The sequence below is a fragment of the Mobula birostris genome, chromosome 3 (assembly GCF_030028105.1).
Source record: "Mobula birostris isolate sMobBir1 chromosome 3, sMobBir1.hap1, whole genome shotgun sequence".
NCBI lineage: Eukaryota > Metazoa > Chordata > Chondrichthyes > Myliobatiformes > Myliobatidae > Mobula > Mobula birostris.
Window position 1 is genome coordinate 10,858,648 of NC_092372.1, and position 19,673 is coordinate 10,878,320.

The 19,673-nt window shown below is 42.2% G+C and overlaps 1 protein-coding gene and 1 long non-coding RNA gene across 13 annotated transcripts in view; one reads left to right on the plus strand and one right to left on the minus strand.

The window, feature by feature from the left end:
- LOC140194892 (uncharacterized) overlaps positions 1-16,867 on the minus strand; it is a 59,247-nt gene extending 42,380 nt beyond the window's left edge. Inside the window, exons 1-2 of one of the 2 annotated variants that reach the window (XR_011885319.1) lie at positions 16,671-16,867; positions 5,381-5,579 (exon numbers count right to left, since the gene is read on the minus strand). This is a non-coding gene — a long non-coding RNA (uncharacterized lncRNA). The remainder of the gene's footprint in view (positions 1-5,380; positions 5,580-16,670) is intronic. The other variant, XR_011885320.1, reaches the window with a different exon arrangement.
- Positions 1-19,673, plus strand: part of poli (polymerase (DNA directed) iota) — a 93,283-nt gene that overhangs the window by 42,853 nt on the left and 30,757 nt on the right. For all 11 annotated transcript variants that reach the window (XR_011885316.1, XR_011885317.1, XR_011885318.1 and 8 more), the window contains 2 exons: positions 4,808-4,972; positions 13,212-13,367. Coding sequence is in view for 8 of the 11 variants with exons in the window: in XM_072252198.1 (XP_072108299.1) it covers positions 4,808-4,972; positions 13,212-13,367 (321 nt within the window). In the remaining 3 variants the exon portion in view is untranslated. The remainder of the gene's footprint in view (positions 1-4,807; positions 4,973-13,211; positions 13,368-19,673) is intronic.

Genomic DNA, 19,673 nt, shown 5'->3' on the forward strand with positions numbered 1-19,673 from the left:
GCAATACCATGGGCTCATAGATTGTTAAGCAGCCTCATGCGTGGCATCTTGTCAAAGACCACCTGAAAATTTTCCTTTGTCTATCCTTCTTATTATTTTTTCAAAGAATTCCAACAGATTTGTCAGGCAAGATTTTCCCTTGATTTTATTATGTGCCCTGAAACCACATCCTTAACAATTGATTCCAACAACTTCTTCTTCCCAACCACAGAGGTGAGAGAAAATGGCCTACAATTTCCTTCCTTCTGCCTCTCTCCCTTCTTGAAGAGTGGAGTGACATTTGTGGAATGCTCTGCCTCAGAAGGCAGTGGAGGCCAATTCTCTGGATGCTTTCAAGAAAGATTTAGATAGAGCTCTTAATGATAGCGGAGTCAAGGGATATGGGGAGAAGGCAGGAACGGGGTACTGATTGTGGATGATCAGCCATGATCACAGTGAGTGGTGGTGCTGGCTCGAAGGGCTGAATGGCCTACTCCTGCACCATTGTCTATCGTATATTTGCAATTTTCCAGTCTTTTGGAACCTTTCCAGAATCTAGTGATTCTTGAAAGATCATTACTAGTGCCTCCACAATCTCCTTAACCGCATTTTTCAGAATCCTGGTGTGTACACAATCTAGTCCTGGTGATTTATCTGCCTTTAGACCTTTCAGTTTCTGAAGAACTTTCTCTCTAGTAATGGTAACTTCACACACTTCATGACCCCTGACACCTGGAACTTCCACCGTACTACTCGTGTCTTCCACAGTGAAGATTGATGCAAAATAATTAATCAGTTCATCTGTCATTTCCTTGTTTCCCCATTACTACCTCTCCAGTATCATTTTCCAGCACTCTTGCCTCTCTTTTACACTTTATGTATCTGAAGGAACTTTAATATTATTGGCTAGCTTACTTTCGTATTTCATCTTTATCTTCTTAGTGACTTTTTAGTTGCCATTTGTTGGTATTTAAAAGCTTTCCACAAATTGTTGCTCTGTCATACTGTATGCCTTCTCTTTGGCTTTTATATTGGCTTTCATATACCTTGTAAACCATGGTTGTGTCATCTTGCCTTTAGAATACTTCTTCCTTTTAGGGATGTATATATCCTGTGCCTCTGAATTGCTTCCTGAAATTCCAGCCATTGCTGCTCTGTCATCATCCCTGCCTGCGCTCCTTTCCAATCAATTGTGGCCAACTCTTCTCTCATGCCTCTGTATTTCCTTTTCTGCACTGTAAAACTGATACATTTGTCTTCAGCTTCTTCTCAAATTTCAGAGTGAATTCGATCATATTATGATCACTTTCCCCTAAGGGTTCTTTTACCTTAAGCTCTCTGATCAATTCCGGTTCATTGCACAACACCCGATCCGGAATAGCTGATACCTAATGAGCTCAACAATAAACTGCTTTAAAAAGCCATCTCGTAAGCAGTCTAGAATTTCCCCCCTTGGAATCCAGCACTACCCTGATTTTTGCAATCTATCTGCATATTGAAATCTCCCTAGACTATTGTAACATTGCCCTCTTGGCATGCATTTTCAATCTCCCTTTGTAACTTGTAGACCACATCCTTGCTGCTGTTTGGGATTGTATATAACAGTCATCAGGATCTTTTTAGCCTTGCAGTTCCTTAACTCTATCTACAATGATCTAACAAGTTCTGACCCTGTGTCATCTCTTTCTAATGATTTGATTTCATTTTTTACCAACAGAGCCACACCACCCTCTCTGCCTTCCTGCCTATCCTTTCAATACAATGTGTATGCTTGGACATTAAGCTCCCAGCTATAATCTTCTTTCAGCCATGATTCAGTGATGCCTACAACATCATGCTTGCCAATTTGTAACTGCTTGAAGTTTAGCGACCTTATTCCATATACTACACTCATTCAGATGTAACATCTTTCGTCCTGTATTCACCTTTGTCAATTTTGTCCACCTTTTACATTGGAACTGCAATTCTAATGTTGACTGCAATTTTGCCCTGTCGTCAGCCTCTCCTTGCTGGGAAACTCACTACACATCGCCTCTGTAAACCAACTACCTCATCCTCAGCACTATCACTTCGGTGCCCATCCCCCTGCCAAATTAGTTTAAATCCACTCAAACAACTCTAGCGAACCTGCCTACAAAGATATTGAACGTTCTTAGGTTCAGGTGTAACCCTTCCCTTTTGTATATGTCACACCTTACCCAGAAGAGTTCCCAATGATCCATACACCTGAACCCCTGCACCCTGCACCAGTACCTCAGTCTCGTATTCACCAGTCAAATTATCCTATTCTTGTCCTCACTGGCATCTGGGACAGGCAGCAATCCAGAAATTAGTACCCTGGTGGTCCTGATTCTTAGCTTTCTTCCTCACTGCCTAAGATCCTTCTTCAGGACCTTCTCACTTTGTCTACCTATGTCATTGGTACAAAAATGTAAAAAGACTTCTAGCTGCTCACCTTCGCCCTTGAGAATACCACGGACCTGATCTGAGACATCCCCAACCCTGGCACCAGGGAGGCAACATACTATCCAGGTGTCTCTATTGTGCCCACAGAATCTCACCTCTGTTCCTCTGACAATGGAGTCTCCTATCAACACTGCAGTCCTCTTCACCTCTCTGCTCTCCTGAGCCACAGCTCCAGACTCATCACTGGACGTCTGCCAGACTTCCCGCATTCCACACAGTACAAAACCCTGCCCCGGAGATACTCTCACTATACAACACAAAAATAAATGAGGAATGAACAAATAAGAACAGAGGATTCCACAGATTCACCACCTTTTGGCGAAGGGAACACCTCTTCAACTCTGTTCTAAAGGGACATCCATCTATTCTGAGGCTGTGCCCTTTGGTCCTAAACTTCCCCCACTATAAGAAACATCCTCTCCACATCCACTCTATCTGGGCCTTTCAATATTCGTTAGGTTTTAATGAGATTCTCCCCCCCCCCCCCACCCCGATTCTTTTAAGCTCCAGTGATAGCCTAGAGCCATCAAAAGCTCCTTGTATATTAACCCTTTCATTCCTGGGATGAACCTCCACTGGATCCTCTTCAATGCCAGCACATCATTTCTCAGATAAGACCTCCAAAATTGCTCACAGTATTCCAAGTGTGGTTTGACTCAATGACTTATGAAGCCTTATCCTGGTTTGAATATCCAAAATGAATCACCTCATACTTACCTCATCCCACCTCCTTTACTGATCAACACACAAAGTACTGGAGGAATTCAGCAGGCCAGGGATCATTGTTGGAGAAGAAAGCCAAGAGCCTTCAGAAGGACTAATGAAGGGTCTCTCAGCTTGAAATATCGACTGTTTATTCCTCTCCATAGATGCTGCCTGAATAGAGGTACAGCATAGTAGCAGGTCGTTACGGACCATTGATCCTGTGCTTCCCAATTACGCCCATGTGACCAATTAACCTACTGACCCATATGTTTTTGAAATGTGGGAGGACACCGGAGCACCCAGAGGAAACCCACACAACCACAGGAAGAACAAAGAAACTCCTTACAGGCAGCCGCAGGAATTAAAACCAGGTTCTTGGTGTTGTAAAGTGTAATGCTAACCACTATGCTACCGTGCACCCCCTTATGTTTCGTTAGAACATAGAACTCTGTTCTAGTTTATAGGATTGTCTAGAAAAAATAATTTCTACTTCTCAGCAGGCCCGGATGAGTTCCTCTAGTATTTTGTGTGTGTTGCTCAAGATTTCCAGCATCTGCAGAATCTCTTGTGTTGAGAATTTCAGAGGTTCAAAACGTTCAAAGGTTCACTTATGATCAAAATATATATCCATATACAACCCTGTGATTTGTTTTCTCCAGATAACCACAAAACAAAGAAAGAACATGAAAGTTGTTTTAAGAGAGAAGCATCAAACCCACCCCTCACAAAAAAGAAAGGCAACATGATCATCAACCCCCCCAAAATCCAGGCCCCCACACAAAACATAACAAGAACATTGACACCCCCCAAACACTCCTCCCCTACACAAAACTGAACAAGAACATCAATCCCCAAGGCCACTTCCCTGATCTCAAAGGTTCATTTTATTATCAAAGTATGGGTGTGCAGAATACAACTCTGAAACTTGTCTTCTCCAGATTGCCATAGAATACAGAAAATCATATAAGTAGCAACAAGAAAGAATGGGTGAGAACATGAAAAAACATAAAAGTGAACGAGGCCAATATGAACTACAGTCCAATCCATAACTCAGAATTTCGATAACATCTCTGACAGCAAAGACTCAAACCAGTGGCCCCTGCGAGGGCAATGGCTTGAACCCAGCGGCCTCTCCGGGGGCAGCGGCTTGAACCCAGCTGCCCCTCAGGGAGGCAGTGGCTCAAACCCAACAGCCCCTCCTCTGCATTTGCCTTGATATTTCAAACTACCTCGACATTTTAATTGGCGAGAAATTTATTGGATCACAGCCCTTTGTCTTGTCTCTGATCACAGCCCTTCATCTTGTCCTCATGGTAGCTCATGCTCGCATGTTTCTCCTGGAATTTTCTCAGGGACAGCAGAGTACTAGCTCACTGGATTGAACTACAGAATGTAAGTCACAGGCTCTGACAGTTTCAAAAGCAAAATTAAGTTGAAAGAGTAAGTAGAAGATGCTGAAATGATTGACTATCTCGAAGATGTCACCCGAGGAATTGTTGTTCACTGGTACTATCTTGACTTCACATCACCCTGATCTACCTTGATCTTTTAGAATCATAAGACTATAAGAATAGGAGTAGAATTGATCCATTTGGCCTATTGTGTCTGCTCCGCTATTCCATCATGGAATATAATTTTTTCTCTTTTTTTCTTTCAGCTGTTCATCAAAAACACCTGGTGGTCACTTGTAATTATGAAGCCAGAAGGTATGGAGTTAATAAAATGATGTCAGTCAGCGTCGCTAAAGAAAGGTGCCCCGATGTAATTCTTATCTGTGGAGAAGACCTGACCCCTTACAGGGACGCATCATACCAAATAACAGGTACTTGAAAACTCTTTCAAAGATAATCAGATCATTGTAATAGTTTTCTCTTCACAGTGTCTTTGCCTGTAAGTTTTTGATTTTTGATTTTCAAAGGTTCAAAGGTCGAATTTAATGTCAGAGAACTGTATACAATATACATCCTGAAATGCTTTTTCTTCACAACCATCCATGAAAACAGAAAAGTGCCCCAAAGAATGAACAACAGTTAAACATAATTACCCCAAAGTACCCCCCCCCCAGTTCCCCTCCCTCCCGCGCATAAGCGGCAACAAGCAACAATCCCTCCCACCGGCAGAAAAAGCATCGGCACCACCACCGAGTACTCAAGCATGGGCAAAGCAACAGCAAAGACACAGACTTCCAGTTACCCCAAAGACTTCACATTTCACCCCGCATTTGACATACCACAGGTTCTCTCTCTCCCTAATAAGGGAGAAGGAGGTATCTCCATTTTCCCAGCGAGCGGGAAGGAATAACAAGCAACTGGCTGGTTTATGATGTTAAAAGTCTGTTACATTGCTCTGTGTCTGAAGATCACAAAGATCCCGGGTCTTTGGGCCCACAGCAGTAGATTTTCTGAATCCCCCGACGACACATGTGTCTCCTGCCATGACAACAACCCTCATTAAGTCCATCTCCAGAGCCCCAAGATCTTAGGCTTCCAAATCTGAGCCGGATTCTCAGGCCAAACCCTTGGCGTACCAAGCAACAGTCAATCCTGAAACCCAAAGAACGGGTTCTATTCCCGCAAAGAACTAAAGTCAGCATGTAACTCCAGGTCAGGGTCTTCAAAAGAACCATGAAAGGGGAAAATAAAGATATTAAAGATGGAAATAGAGCTGTTTACAAAGATGCAAGCAGAGGAGTCTCCATTTAGTGCCATCTTAACTTTGCTCTGCCTCCATTTTTCCTTCCCCATCTTATACGCAGTACTGTGCAAAAGTTCTAGGCACTATATTACTGCCACACAAAAAAAAACACATTTCATGACATAGGTGAATGATAAACTGATTCTGATATGGGTCTCTATTGCGAATGAAGATTGGGAGGGGGGCAGGGAGAGGGCAATCATGGTTGGGAAAAGGGGAAAGGAGAGGGGAGGGAGCAGGAAGCACCAGAGAGAGATGCTGTAATGATCAATAAACAAGTTGCTTGGAATCAAATGACCTTGCCTGGTTTCCCAGGGCTGGGTGTGTCTGCACCCGTGCCACCTCCTTCATGCCAGCATTTCTTCTCTGCCACCTGTCCCACACCCCTCTCATGGCTCTCCACCCTTGTCACTCCCAACATCCTTTGCTCCTGCCAAACTCGCTCTGTGCTCCACATTGACAAATAGAGTACTGTGCAAAAGTCTTAGGCAGCCTAGCAGTACATTTATGCCTGAGACTTTTGTATTATGTATGTCACCATATACAACCTTGAAATTCATTTTCCTGTAGGCAGTCACAGTAATTATGTAGCAACACAATAAAATCAATGAAAATCACACACTGTGAAGACAGACTGTGCAAGTACAAAAACAAAACACAAAATATTAATAAATAACCAATATGTTTCAAGCGTATGAGATGAAGAATCCTTGAAAGTGAGCGGTTACCTTGTGGAAGCAGTTTAACATTGGGGTGAGTGAAGTTGAGTGGAAGTTATGGTTCAAAAAGCAGAGAAATCAGTAAATTACTCAACTCAAAAGGCATTAAATGCAAGCCTTCCTCTGTGCAGTTGGTGTCAAGTTCAGCTGGTGTCAGCCGATACTGACAAAAGACAGAAAACCTGGCTGCCTTTGGTTCTTTTTAAGTTGAAGGACGTTGCAGTGCACTTGGTCTGGAAGTGTACTGTGTGTTAACTAACATAGAACATGCAGCACAGTACAGAATCTTCGGCCCACAATGTTTTTCCAACTTTTACCCAACTTCAGAATCAACTTTGATAATTGGAGAAATTCTTGTAGTACTGTGGGAGTGTGGGTAGAGAGCACCACTCTTTTAATCTAGCAATAATGATTGAAGACTTCAGTCTACTCTTCTCTCCAACACAACCACCTGTTTTTCTTCTTCTTTCATCCACGTGCCTGTCTAAGAGTTTCTTAAGTGTCCCTAATTGTATCTGCCTCTATCAAACCCCTGGCAGTACTTTGCAAGCACCCACCACTCTCTGTGTATTAAAAAAAACTGTCACTGACATCCCCCATGTATAATTTCCTTCAAACACCTTAAAAATTCTGCCCCCTGTATTAGCCATTGCCACCCTGGGGGGGGAAGTCTCTGGTTGTCCATTCTACATATACCTCTTTATTTATTTTTAATTTTAATTTATTCAGAGATACAGCATAGTGACAGACCCTTCTGGCCCAATGAGTACACACTGTGACCAGTTAACCGACCAAATCGTTCGTCTTTGGACAGTGGGAAACCGGAGCACCTGGAGAAAATCCACACAGTTATGGGGAGAATGTACAATCTACTTACAGGCGGCAGATGGTCGTTGATGGTCATTGGCACTGTAATAGGGTAATGCTAACTGCTACACTCCCGTGTCACCCTTCCATCCTCTTGTACACCTCTGTCAAGTCTCCTCTCATCCTCCTTTGCTCCAAAAAGAAAAGCCCTAGCTTGCTCAATCTTTCCTCATAAAGCAAGCTTTCTAATCCAGGCAACATCCTGTTAAATCTCTTCTGCACCCTCTCTAAAGTTTCCACATCCTTCCTATAATGAGGTGACCAGAATTGAACACAACATTCCAAGTGCGGTCTAACCAGGGTTTTATAGAGCTATAACATTATCTCATGGCTCTTGAACTCAATCCCCTGACTATTGAAGGTCAACGCACCATACATCATCTTAACCACCCTTTCAACTTGTATGGCAACCTAGAGGGATCTGTGGATATGGACTCCAAGATCCTTCTGTTGCCTCATCCTGCCAGAAACCTTAGTAGTGAGTTGCAGCTCTGTAAAATTCCTGGTTAGACCACATTTGGATTATTGTGATCAATTCTGTTTGACTTAATGTACTGTAGAAAGGATGTGAAAGTTTTGAAGAGGGTGTAGAGGAGTTTTTCCAGGATCCTGCCCAGAATTGGAGAGCATTTCTTATAAGGAATGGATGAGTAAGCTAAAGCTTTTCTCTTTGGAGTGAAGGAGGATAAGAGGTGAATTGGTAGAGATGTACAAGATGATAAGAGGCATAGATCAAGAGGATAACCAGAGGCACTTCCCCAGAGTGGAATTGGCTAATCTGGGAGGGGGTATAATTTTAAGGTTTTAAATTTGGAAGAAGGTATAGTGGGGGATTTTAAGGTAAGTTGTTCAACACAGCTAGTGATGGGTGTGTGGATCCTACTGCTAGGGGTGGTAGAGACAAATTTCAGTGGAAATCTGAGTCTTGTCACTTGCAGAAGTTGTCTGATGACTCTGTGGTGGTTGGGTGTATCAGAGGAGAACAGGAGTCAAGAATACAGAGGATTGGTGGACAAGTTTGTGGAGTAGAGCGGAAGGAATCACCTACTCCTGAATGTGGCCAAAACCCAGGAGATGGTGATTGATTTAGGAGGAAGAGGACGATGATGACTCCTGCATACATTCGGGGAGAAGTTGTTGCAGGGGTGGAGGAGTACAAATACTTGGGGGTTCACCTCGACAACAGACTTCACTGGAAAACTAAAACCAAGGCTGTTTACAAGAAGGGGATGAGCAGACTTTATTTTCTAAGAAAGCTGTGACTCTTCAATGTGTGTAACAGGATGTTGGGGATCTATTACCAGTCTGTTGTAGGGAGTGCGGTCCTCTTTGCAGCTTTATGTTGGAGGAGCAGCATCGATGGTGGTGATGCAAAAAGACTAAATAAACTCATCAGAAAGGCTGACTCCTTCCTTGGCTACAACTTGGACTCTTTTGAGTTAATGGTGGAGAGGAGGTCACTAAATAAACTGTTATCCATTATGGACAATCTGGTACATCCTCTCCATGACCTAATGAATAAGCAGCGGAGCACTCTTTTGAACAGATTCATTCAGCTCCCCTGTCACAAGGATCGTAACAGAAAATCTTTCCAACCAAATGCAATAAGCATGTACAACAGTTCATCTCCGGACAATTTACAATGACCAATTAACCTACTAACCGATACGTCTTTGTACTGTCGGGGGGAGAACTTGTGCATTCACGGGAAAGACATACAGGTTCCTTACAGACAAAGTGGGAATTGAACTCTGAACTCCGAGCTGTAATAGTGTCACGCTAACTGCTGTGTTATCATGGCACCCCACCTTTGGCATGCTTACTTACTTACTAACTGGCTGTTATGCCACTGGCCGTTACGCCACGAGGTTATGGTCCTCTTGGAGGTTTGGCATGCTTAGTCACTTCCAACAACTTCATTAAAACAATCATTCTATTATAGATTTGCATAGCCATCTTATAGAATCATAATGTCATCGTCATGGAACACTACAGCACAGAAACAGGCTGTATGGCTCATCTAGTCCACTCCGACCTGTTATTCTGTCTAGTCCCATTGACCTGAATCTGGATCAGAGCCGTCCATATCCCTCCCATGTACTCATCCAAACTTCTCTAAGATGCTGAAATCAAACTTGCGTATAACACTTCTGTTGGCAGCTTGGTCCACACTCTCTGAGTGAAGAAGATCCCCCTTAGGTCCAACTTAAATATTTCACCTTTCACCCTTAACCTATGACCTCTGCTTCTAGTCTCACCCAACCTCAGTGGGAAAAAACCTGCTTGCATTTACCTTTGGTGTATGTCACCTTTGGTATAGATAGTAAGGGTGTCTGTCTATCTGTCTTATCTATCTATATCTGTCTGTCTAATCTATCTTATGTATTTGCTTAGATTGCCATCTTTTGCACTTTGGCGTTTGTGTGTAGTTTTTCATTGATTCTGTTGGATTTCTTTGTTATAATATGAATGCCTGCAAGGTGGTTAATCTCAGGGTAGTAGATGTTGTTATATGCAGTACTGTGAAAGTCTAAAGCACCCTAGCTATGCATATGTGCCCAAGACTTTTGCACAGTAATAATAATAATTTTGAAGATAGTCAGGTAGGTGATTCTCGCTATTGCTGCATTGCCTACCTAAAAGCAACGCACACTAAATGCTGGAGGAACTCAGCAGGTCAGGCAGCATCAATGAAAAGGAATAAACAGTCAACATTTCAGCCAAGACCTTTTGTCAGGACTATAAAGGAAGGGGGCAGAAGCCAGAATAAGAAAATGGGAAGAAGGGAAAGAGTACATGCTGCAGGTGATTCGTGAGACCAGGTGAGGGGGAAAGTGGGTGGGTGGGGAAGGGTGATGAAGTAAGATGCTGGGAGGCCATAGGTGAACGAGGTAAAGGGCAGAAGAAGAAAGAATATGATTTGAGAGGACTACGGAAGAAAGGAAAGGAGCAGGGGAAGCAAAGAGATGGCATGTGAGGAGAAGAGGAGGAGTGAGAGGGTAATCAGAGTGGAGAATGGCAATACTAGAGGAGGGAGGGGAAGGAATTACCGGGCATTGGAGAAATCGATGTTCATGCCATTGGGTTGGAGTACCCATATGGAATATGAGGTGTTGGTCCTCCAATCTGAGTTTGGTCTCATCGTGGCAGTAGAGGAAGCCATGGGCGGACAATATGCATGGACGTGGTATTAGAAATATATGTGCAAAAGGGGAGAAAATCCAGGAATCTGAGATGCAAAGGGAGTCCTTGTGCAGAACACCCTAAAGATTAACTTGCAGGTAGAGTCAGTGGAGAGGAAGGCAAATGCAATGTTAGCATTCTTTTCAAGAGGTCTCGAATACAAGAGCAGGGATGTGATGCTGAGGCTTTATAAGGCACGAGTATTGTGAATAGTTTTGGGCTCCTCATCTAAAAAAGGAAGAGCTGGCATTGGAAAGGGTTCAGAAGAACTCACAAGGATGATTCTGGGAATGAAAGGGTTATCATTGAGGAACGCTTGATAGCTCTGAGTCTGTACTCGCTGGAATTTAGAAGGATGAGGGGGGATTTCATTGAAACCTTTCAAATGTTGAAAGGCCTAGACGGAGTAGATATGGAAAGGATGTTTCCCATGGTGGGGGAATCTAGGACATGAGGGCACAACTTCAGGATAGAGGGGTGTCCATTTAAATGGATATGTGGAGAAATTTCTTTAGCCAGAGGGTGGTGAATTTGTGGAATTTGTAACCACAGGCTGCTGTGGAGTCCAGGTTGTTGGGTATATTTAGGGCAAAACTTGATAGGTTCTTGATTGGACATGGCATAAATGTTATGGGGAGAAGGCCAGATGTGGTGCTGAGGAGAGGAAAAAAAGGATCAGCCATGATTGAATGGTGGAGCAGACTCGATGTTTCAAATGGTCTAATTCTGCTCCTATGTCTTATGGTCTTATGGACAATTTGGAATGGAAATGGGAAACCAGATTGAAATGGGTAGCCACCAGGAGAACCTGCCTTTTTCAGTGATCAGAGCGTAGGTGCTGAAAAATACCACAGTTTAATTTGTTGTTAAGATAGTCCTGCTTGGTAAGTTACATACTATATGCATATTACTGCATAATGCAGGGTTACATAGCCTACAGATTTAAACATGAGATTCTGCAGATGCTGGAAATCCAGAGCAACACACAAAAAATACAGGAGGAACTCAGCAGGTCAGTCAGCATCCATGGAAATGAATAAACAGTTGACATTTCAGGTTGAGACCCTTCATCAGCACTGGAAAAGAAGGGGGTGAATGGAAGAAGAAGAAGGTTGCATGGGGGGTGGGGGAGGACAAGCTAGAAGGTGATGGGTGAGACCAGGTGGGTGGGGGAAGGTGGTGAAGTAAAAAGCTGGGAGGTAATAGATGGAAAAGATAAAGGACTGGAGAAGAAGGAATCGGATAGGAGAGGAGAAAGGGAAGGAGGAGGGGCACCTTTACCTTGAACAGGGAAGTTGTTTCTGAGGGGCTTGCTGGTTTATACATGAAAGACTCAAAAGTTTCCTTTGTTCCTGTAAGTCAGCTGACTGTTCTTCTAAAACAATAGTGAGAGAAATATTGTTGTCTCCTAGTAACCTAAACTATATTGCCTACATTCAATGAATTTTCCACTGATGAGCATTACTCTATCCCTTGACTAGGTAACTGTAAATGTGAAAAAAAATCATGTCTAATTTTTGAAATTGCACCATATGGAAAAATCAGTACCTTCAGTTTGTTGAATTCATATTTTGCTCTTAAATAAAATACCCCATGTTTTATTGATTATGTATTTATTTAGTGATTCAGTGCAGAGTAAGCCCTTTTGGCCCTTGGAGCCACGCTATCTCAGTTACCCTTGACAAACCCAATTACCCCTAATCTAATCAGAGGACAACTTACAATGACCAATTAACCTGTCCAGTACGTCTTTGTACAGTGAGAGGAAACCGGAGGACCCAGAGAAATCCCACACTTTCCATGGGGAAGGAGTACTGAGGCTCCTTAACAGAACGGAACTGGAATTGAACTCCAAACTCTGGAATGCCCTACGATGTGCTGGTGGAAGCCGGCAAATGTGGCCATGCTTTGGACGCCAACATAGTATGCTCGCAGCTCTCAAACCCTAACCCTTACATCTTTGGAATGTGGGAGGAAACCATGTCATCACTGGAGAACAGACAAACTCCTTACAGTCTCCTTGCTTCCCTAGAGCATGGGAGAATGAGGGGAGATTAGATAGAAGTATACAAAATTATGAGGGTATAGATAGGGTTAATGCAAGTAGGCTTTTTCCATTGAGGTTGGGTGAGACAAGAACTAGAGGTCATGGGTTAAGGGTGAAAGGCAAAAAATGGCTATGGAAACATGAGAGAAATCTTCTTCACTCAGAGGGTGGTAAGAGTGTGGAACAAGCTGCCAGCACAAGTGGTGGATGTGGGTTCTACAGTACTGTGCTAAAGCCTTAGGCACCCCAGCTATATATATGTGCCTAAGACTTTTCTGCAGAACTGTATTTCAACATTTTAGAAAAACTTGGATAGGTATTTGGATGGGAGGGGTATGGTCCAGGTGCAGGTCAATGAAACTAGACAGAATAATAGTTTGGCATGGACTAGATGGGCCAAAGGGCCTGTTTCTGTGCTGTTGTATTCTATGACTCTATAACTATATACGTAGGCATGACTTTGTGGGCCGAAGGATCCATTTTAGTCTGTACTGTTCTGTGATTTATTTACTGAATTAATCTTCTCTGTATTGTCTTGGATTCTTTCCCAGAACTGCTGGAAGAATTCAGTCCACTAGTGGAACGACTAGGCTTTGATGAAAATTTTGTCGACGTAACTGAACTAGTGGAGAAGAGATTGCAACAGATTGGAAGTGGTGTTGTCCCTGCAGACTTGTTCGTATCTGGTCATGTCTACGGTAACCAGGGTAAGAACGATTCCACCACTAACTGCACTGTCTAGCTTTTGATTGTTGTTCCTTCATCCTTCATTGCAGTTAGTATAGCCCAATTACAGCGCCAGTAACCTTTTGGGAAGGCATCTCATTTTAAGAGATTTTCTCCTTTTTAACGAGCAGATTAAAACTGAAAATGATTTTGGTTAAAATCGTCAATGTAATAAATCCGTTGATGTGTGATTGAAAGAAAGCATGGTAGGCATGGTAGCTCAGGGGGCCACACAGTAGCAAAGCAGTTAGCATAGTGTGATTACAGTACCAGCAACCCGTGTTCAATTCCCACCATTGTCTGTAAGGTGCTTGTATGTTCTCCCAAACAAGAGAAAATCTGCAGATGCTAGAAATCCGAGCAACATGCACAAAATGCTGGAGGAACTTGGCAGGCCAGGCGGCATCTTATTTCACCGGGTGCTTCGGTGTCCTATCACATTCCAAAGATGTACGGGTTATAGTTAGTAAGTTGTGGGCATGCTGTAGGCACCAGAAGCATGGCAACACTTTCCCACAGCACATATTTGGATTGCATAGGCCGTTGATGTTAACGATACATCTCACTGTATATTTTGATGTTTCAATGTAAATGTGACAAATAAATCTGATCATTACATCTTTCTTTAGTCTTTGTACAACCTTATCACTTCAGTTCTGTCCATGATATACAATGTTCCTGCTAATTGTTTTTTACAGCTGCGCAGACCAGGCAGTGGTCTCAGCAGGAAGTTTTTACGTGGCCTGAAAAATGCACGGCATTTTAAATTGTTTTCGTAATATGTATCTCAAACAAATACAGACCACAACTCAACAGAATAAACAATACAGGGCAGTCAAATCAACTGACAGGCACAATGACAAAAGTAAAATGCTTTGACAAAATGGCATCGGCTTTCAGATGGTCAGTAGTTTATTAACAATGAGCTACCAACTTCCATTCTGTGTTTATTGTTACAATTTATAACAGTGCTGTAACTTGAAACACTGACAATGTAAATATGTTGAAACTAAAATATTTCAAAGTATGGATTATATTTATGGATTGTATTATTAGCACATAATTAATTGCAGGGTATTTCCCAATTATATTAACATAGATTTCAAAATTGCATTTGCATAATTTCAAAATTTATTCTCATTATACAAAAGTAAATGCTAGCTGTGTGGCAACAGAGGATATGTGCATGAGAGCATTTCATTTTCTGCATGGCTGTGCCCCCGCACAGCTTAGAGGAAATATGATGATGTGTTTTTCCCCTTTATCTTATGAGAATATGGTGACATAGTAGCATAATGGTTAGCACAACGCTTTACAGTACCTGCGACCCGGGTTCAATTCCCACCACTGCCTGTAAAGAGTTTGTACATTCCCGCAGTGACCACGTAGGTATCCTCTGGGTATTCCTGTTTCTTCCCACAGTCCAAAGACGTACCGGTTAGTAGGTTAATTGGTCATTGTAAATTGTACCTTGATTAGGCTAAGATAAATTTGGGGGATTGCTGGGTGACGTGGTTAGAAGAGCTGGAAGGGCCTATACTGCGCTGTCTGTCAATAAGTAAAAATAAATTTTTAAGTACCCTTTTGACCTTTTTTAGGCTATCTACAAAAATCTTCTTCTTTTGCTCAGAGTCATATTTTCTCTGATAGAAGATCTGTAAAGACCTTTTTTTTTGCTTAATTAAAACTGCTAAATAAATGCAAATAATTATACTCCTGTCCATGATCATTAAGTTGCATCTTGGGATTAGTTATGTGAACTTGGAATAAACATCATTATAAACACAAGAGATTGTGCAGATATTGGAAATTTTGAGGAACACACAGACAATGCTGGAGGAACTCAGCAGGTCTGGCAGCGTCTATGGAGGGAAATACGCAGTAAACGTTTCAGGCCAGGACCCTTCATCAGGCCTGGAAAAGAAGGGGGAAGAAGACAGAATAAGAGTGTGGAGGAGGGGGAAGGGGGACAAGCTGGAAGTTGCTAGGTGAAGCCAGGTTGGTGGGTGGTGGAGTGAGAAGATGGGAGGTGATAGGTGGACAAGGCAAAGGGTAAAGAAGGAAGGAGTCTGGTGGGGGAGGAGAGTGAACCATAGGACAAAGGGAAGGAAGAGAGACATCATAGAGTGGTGATGGGTAGGTGAGAAGAAGAGAAAGGGTGAGACGGGAATGAGAATGGAGAAAGAGGGGAAGGGGGAGAAATTACTGGAAATTCGTCCAGTTAGACTCAGATGTTATCTTGCTCTTTGCACTGTGTTCAGTTCTGACTATAAATGGGGGGAAGAATTTCACCTGGGAAGTGTAGGCAGAGTAAGATCATAGCACTGTAGTTGGCTCAGCTGAAGGAGGGGGGAGAGAAGTGTCAAGAGAGTAATAATTGTTATGGATTCTGTGTTGGTGGATTGCACCTCAACCGGGGTAGGACCAACATCTTTGTGCTGTGGACAGAGGTTTCAACCAAACCTGCAGGGGGATGAACATGGAAAGGAGGATTAAAAAGGTTGAAAATCACATTGGGAGAGCTAAGTAGCATTAAAACAGGAAATCAGATTATACACAGGGCTAGCCTGTGAGACACTGCAGGAATGCTAGATTATCATGATTTAACATAAATACAAGCCGTGTATTAAACTAGATTTCCAAGGTGTTCAGAACCTCCTGTGTCTATAGTGGTAGGGCAGATAGGTAGTCATTGAGAAATGTGAAGTGTTACGGTTTGAAGCACAGTTCTAAATGGTGTGCTAGCACAAAAGGATCAGAATCAGGTCTAATTTCATTGCATGTCATGAAATTTGTTCTGTGGGAGCAATACAGTTCAAAACATAAAGCAACTAAATTACAATTTTATAAGTGTGTGTGTGTGTGTGTATGTATATATATATTTTTTTTTAAAAATTAACATAAGCAAGTAGTGTAAAAAGAGAGGGGAAAAGTAGTGAGGTGGTGTACATGGGTTCATTGTTTATTCAGAAATCTGATGGTGGAGGGGAAGAAATTGTTCCTAAAATGCTGAGTGTGTGTCTCCAGGCTCCTGTACCACCTCTTTGATGGTAGCAATGAGAAGAGGACATATCCTGGGTGGTGGGGGTCTTAATGATGGGTGTCCCTTTTTGATGATGCCCACCATGCTGGGGAGGCGACTATCCATGATGGATTGGCTGAGTTTGCAACTTTTGTGCAGCTTTTTCTAATCCTGTGCCTCTATACCAGCCAGTGTTGCAAACAACTGAGAATGCTTTCCACAGTACATCTGTAGAAATTTGTGAGTTTCTCTGGTGACTTACCAAATCTTCTCAAACTCCTCATGAAATATAGCTGCTTGCATGTCTTCTTCATAGTGGTATCGATAGGTTGGGCCCAGGATAGGTTTTCAGAGATGTTGACACCCAGAAACTTGAAACTGCTCACGCTTTCCACTGCTGATCTATCGATGAGAACTGGTTTGTGTTCCCTCAACTTCCCCTTCCTGAAGTTCTCCATCAGTTCCTTGGTCTTACTGACAATGAGCGCGAGGTTGTGTTGTGACACCACTCAACCAGCAGAACTATCTCACTCCTGTACACTTCCTCCTTGCTATCATCTGAAATTCTGCCAACAATAATTGTGTCATCAGAAAATGTATAGATGGTGTTTGAGCTGTGTAGTCACACAGTCGCGTGTGTGAAATAATTGTTACTCTGTATCCCGTGCAGCAAAGCAAAAGCACAGTAAAGTAAATGTTGTATCTCTAGATAAGTAAATGAATAACAGCTTTATGGAATATAATACAAAAGACTCAGTCTGTATTGCCAACCCCTGGGCCACAATATAGCATTACACTTTACATAAGGTCTTTGGATGCAAATATTATTTATTTCAGTCAAATCTCTTGCCACTTGTTTTAGAAGTGAAGAGAAAGACTAACACAACCTTGTGAAACTCAGCCACAAGCAAAGCGAAATCTCTGAGCTCCAAGAATATGTTTTAATAAATGTACCCACCATTTACTAACATTAATTAAATGTTGTGCTCTCAAGTGGAAAGTATTCAATTTTAGCTGAAGACTTGCATATTAATTTGATATATTGTTTTTTTATATATGTAACACATATCATCTGACTAGCAATATTAAGTGTGACAAGATATGTGTTAGTGTGTTAAATAATGCATGGATGAATCAAAATCAGGTTTATTATTTTCACTGGCATATGTCATGAAGTTTGTTGTTTAGTGGCATAAAATGTACTATAAATTATAATAAGAAACATGTCTCTCTCTCTCTCCCTCTCACTATATACATATATATACACACACACACACACACACACACACAATTTATAGGGACATATGTATATAGCTAGGCTGCCTAAGAGAGTGAGTTCGTAAATCTGGCAGGAGCAAAAGATGTTGGAAATGGTGAGAGTGGAGTGCCCCAGGAGTGATAGGTGGGAGAAGGAGTGCCAGGGATGGGAGGTGGCTCGAGTGCAAAGACATCCAGCCTTGAAATACCAGGTACAATCATTCAATTCCAAACTGTTGGTTTATTGATCATTACAGAATGCCTGTCTGGTGCTTCCCACTCCCTACCTTCTCCCTTTCCCAACTATGGTTCCTCTCTCTTTGCCCCCTTCCCACTCTTAGTTCATGATAGAGAACCATATCGGAATCAGGTTTATCATCACTCACATGTCATGGAATTTGTTTTTATATGTATTTGTAGAGAAACAAGAGATGAAAAATAGTGTTCAGTGTCTGTTCAGAAATTTGATGACAGTGAGGAAGAAGCTGTTCTTAAAATGTTGTGTGTGTCTTCAGCTTCTTGTAATTTCTCCTTGATGGTAGCAATCAGAAGAGGCCATGTCTTGTGTGATGGGGATCCTTGATGATGTAAGCCACCTTTTTGATGCATCGCCATCTGAAGATGTCCTTGACAGTGGAGAGGCTGGTGCCCATGATGGATCTGGCTGAGTTTGCAGTTTTCCCCAGCTTTTCTCGATCCTGTGCAGTGCCCCTTAATATCAGAGTTTTACCTTCATATATAGTCCCGTTCTGCTATGGCTACAACAACAAGCTCCTACTCAATGTCAACAAGACCAAGGAGCTGATTATTGACTTCATGAAGAGGAAACCAGAGGTCCATAAGTCAGTCCTTATTGGGGGATCAGAGGTGGAGAGAGTCAGCAACTATAAATTCCTCAGCGTTATCATTCCAGAGTATCTGTCCTGGGTCCAGCATGTAAGTTCAATTATCTAGAAAGTATGGCAGCACCTCTACTTCCTTTAGTTTGTGAAGATGTCATGCTGAATCTAAAACTTTGCCAAATTTCTGTAGATGTGTGATGGAGAGTGTATTGACTGGCTGCATCACTCACTGGTATGGAAATGCCAATGCCTTGCATGGGAAATCCTACAAAAATTAGTAGGTACAGCCCAGTCCATCAGGGTAAAGCCTTCTCCACCATTGAGCACATCTACACAGAGCACTGTCGTAGGAGAGCAGCAACTATCATCAACAACTCCCAGCTCCTAGGTCATGCTCTCTTCTCACTGCTGCCATAAGGAAGAAGGTACAGGAGTCTCAGGACTCACACCACCAGGTTCAGGAACAGTTATTACACCTCAACCATCAGGCTCTTGAATCAGAGGGCGTAACTTCACTCATGCACCAGTGAATTATTTCCACAATCTATAGACTCCCTTTCAGGGACTCTTCCTTCTCATGTTCTCAATAAATATTGTTTATTTATTTATTACAATGTTTTCCTTTTGTATTTGCGCAAGTTGTTGTCTTTTGCATGTTGGTTGTTTGTCCGCCCTGTTGGGTGTGGTCTTTCGTTGATTCTATTTTGTTTCTTGGATTTATTGATTATGTCTGCAAGAAAACAAATCTCTGGGTTATATATGGTGATATGCATGCACTTTGATAATAAATTTACTTTGAACCTTATCATGGGACAATTTACAATGACCAATCAACTGTCCAAGCGTTACGTCTTTGGATTGTTGGAGGAAACTGGAGCACCTGGAAAAAAATCCCATTCATACAGCAAGGATGTCATACAGACTCCTTATAGATGACTTTGGAATTGAACTCTGAACTCTGATGCTCTGAGCTGTAATGGTGTTGTGCTAACTGTTATGCTATCATGAAGCTTTGTAACATATAAGAGAAGGTTCAAACATCAGAGGTGCAGATGGATTTAGGAGTCCTGGTTCAAGACTCCCAGAAGTTCAATTTACAGGTTGAGTCCATGGTAAAGAAGGCAAATGCAATGTTGACATTTATTTCAAGGGGAATAGAATATAAA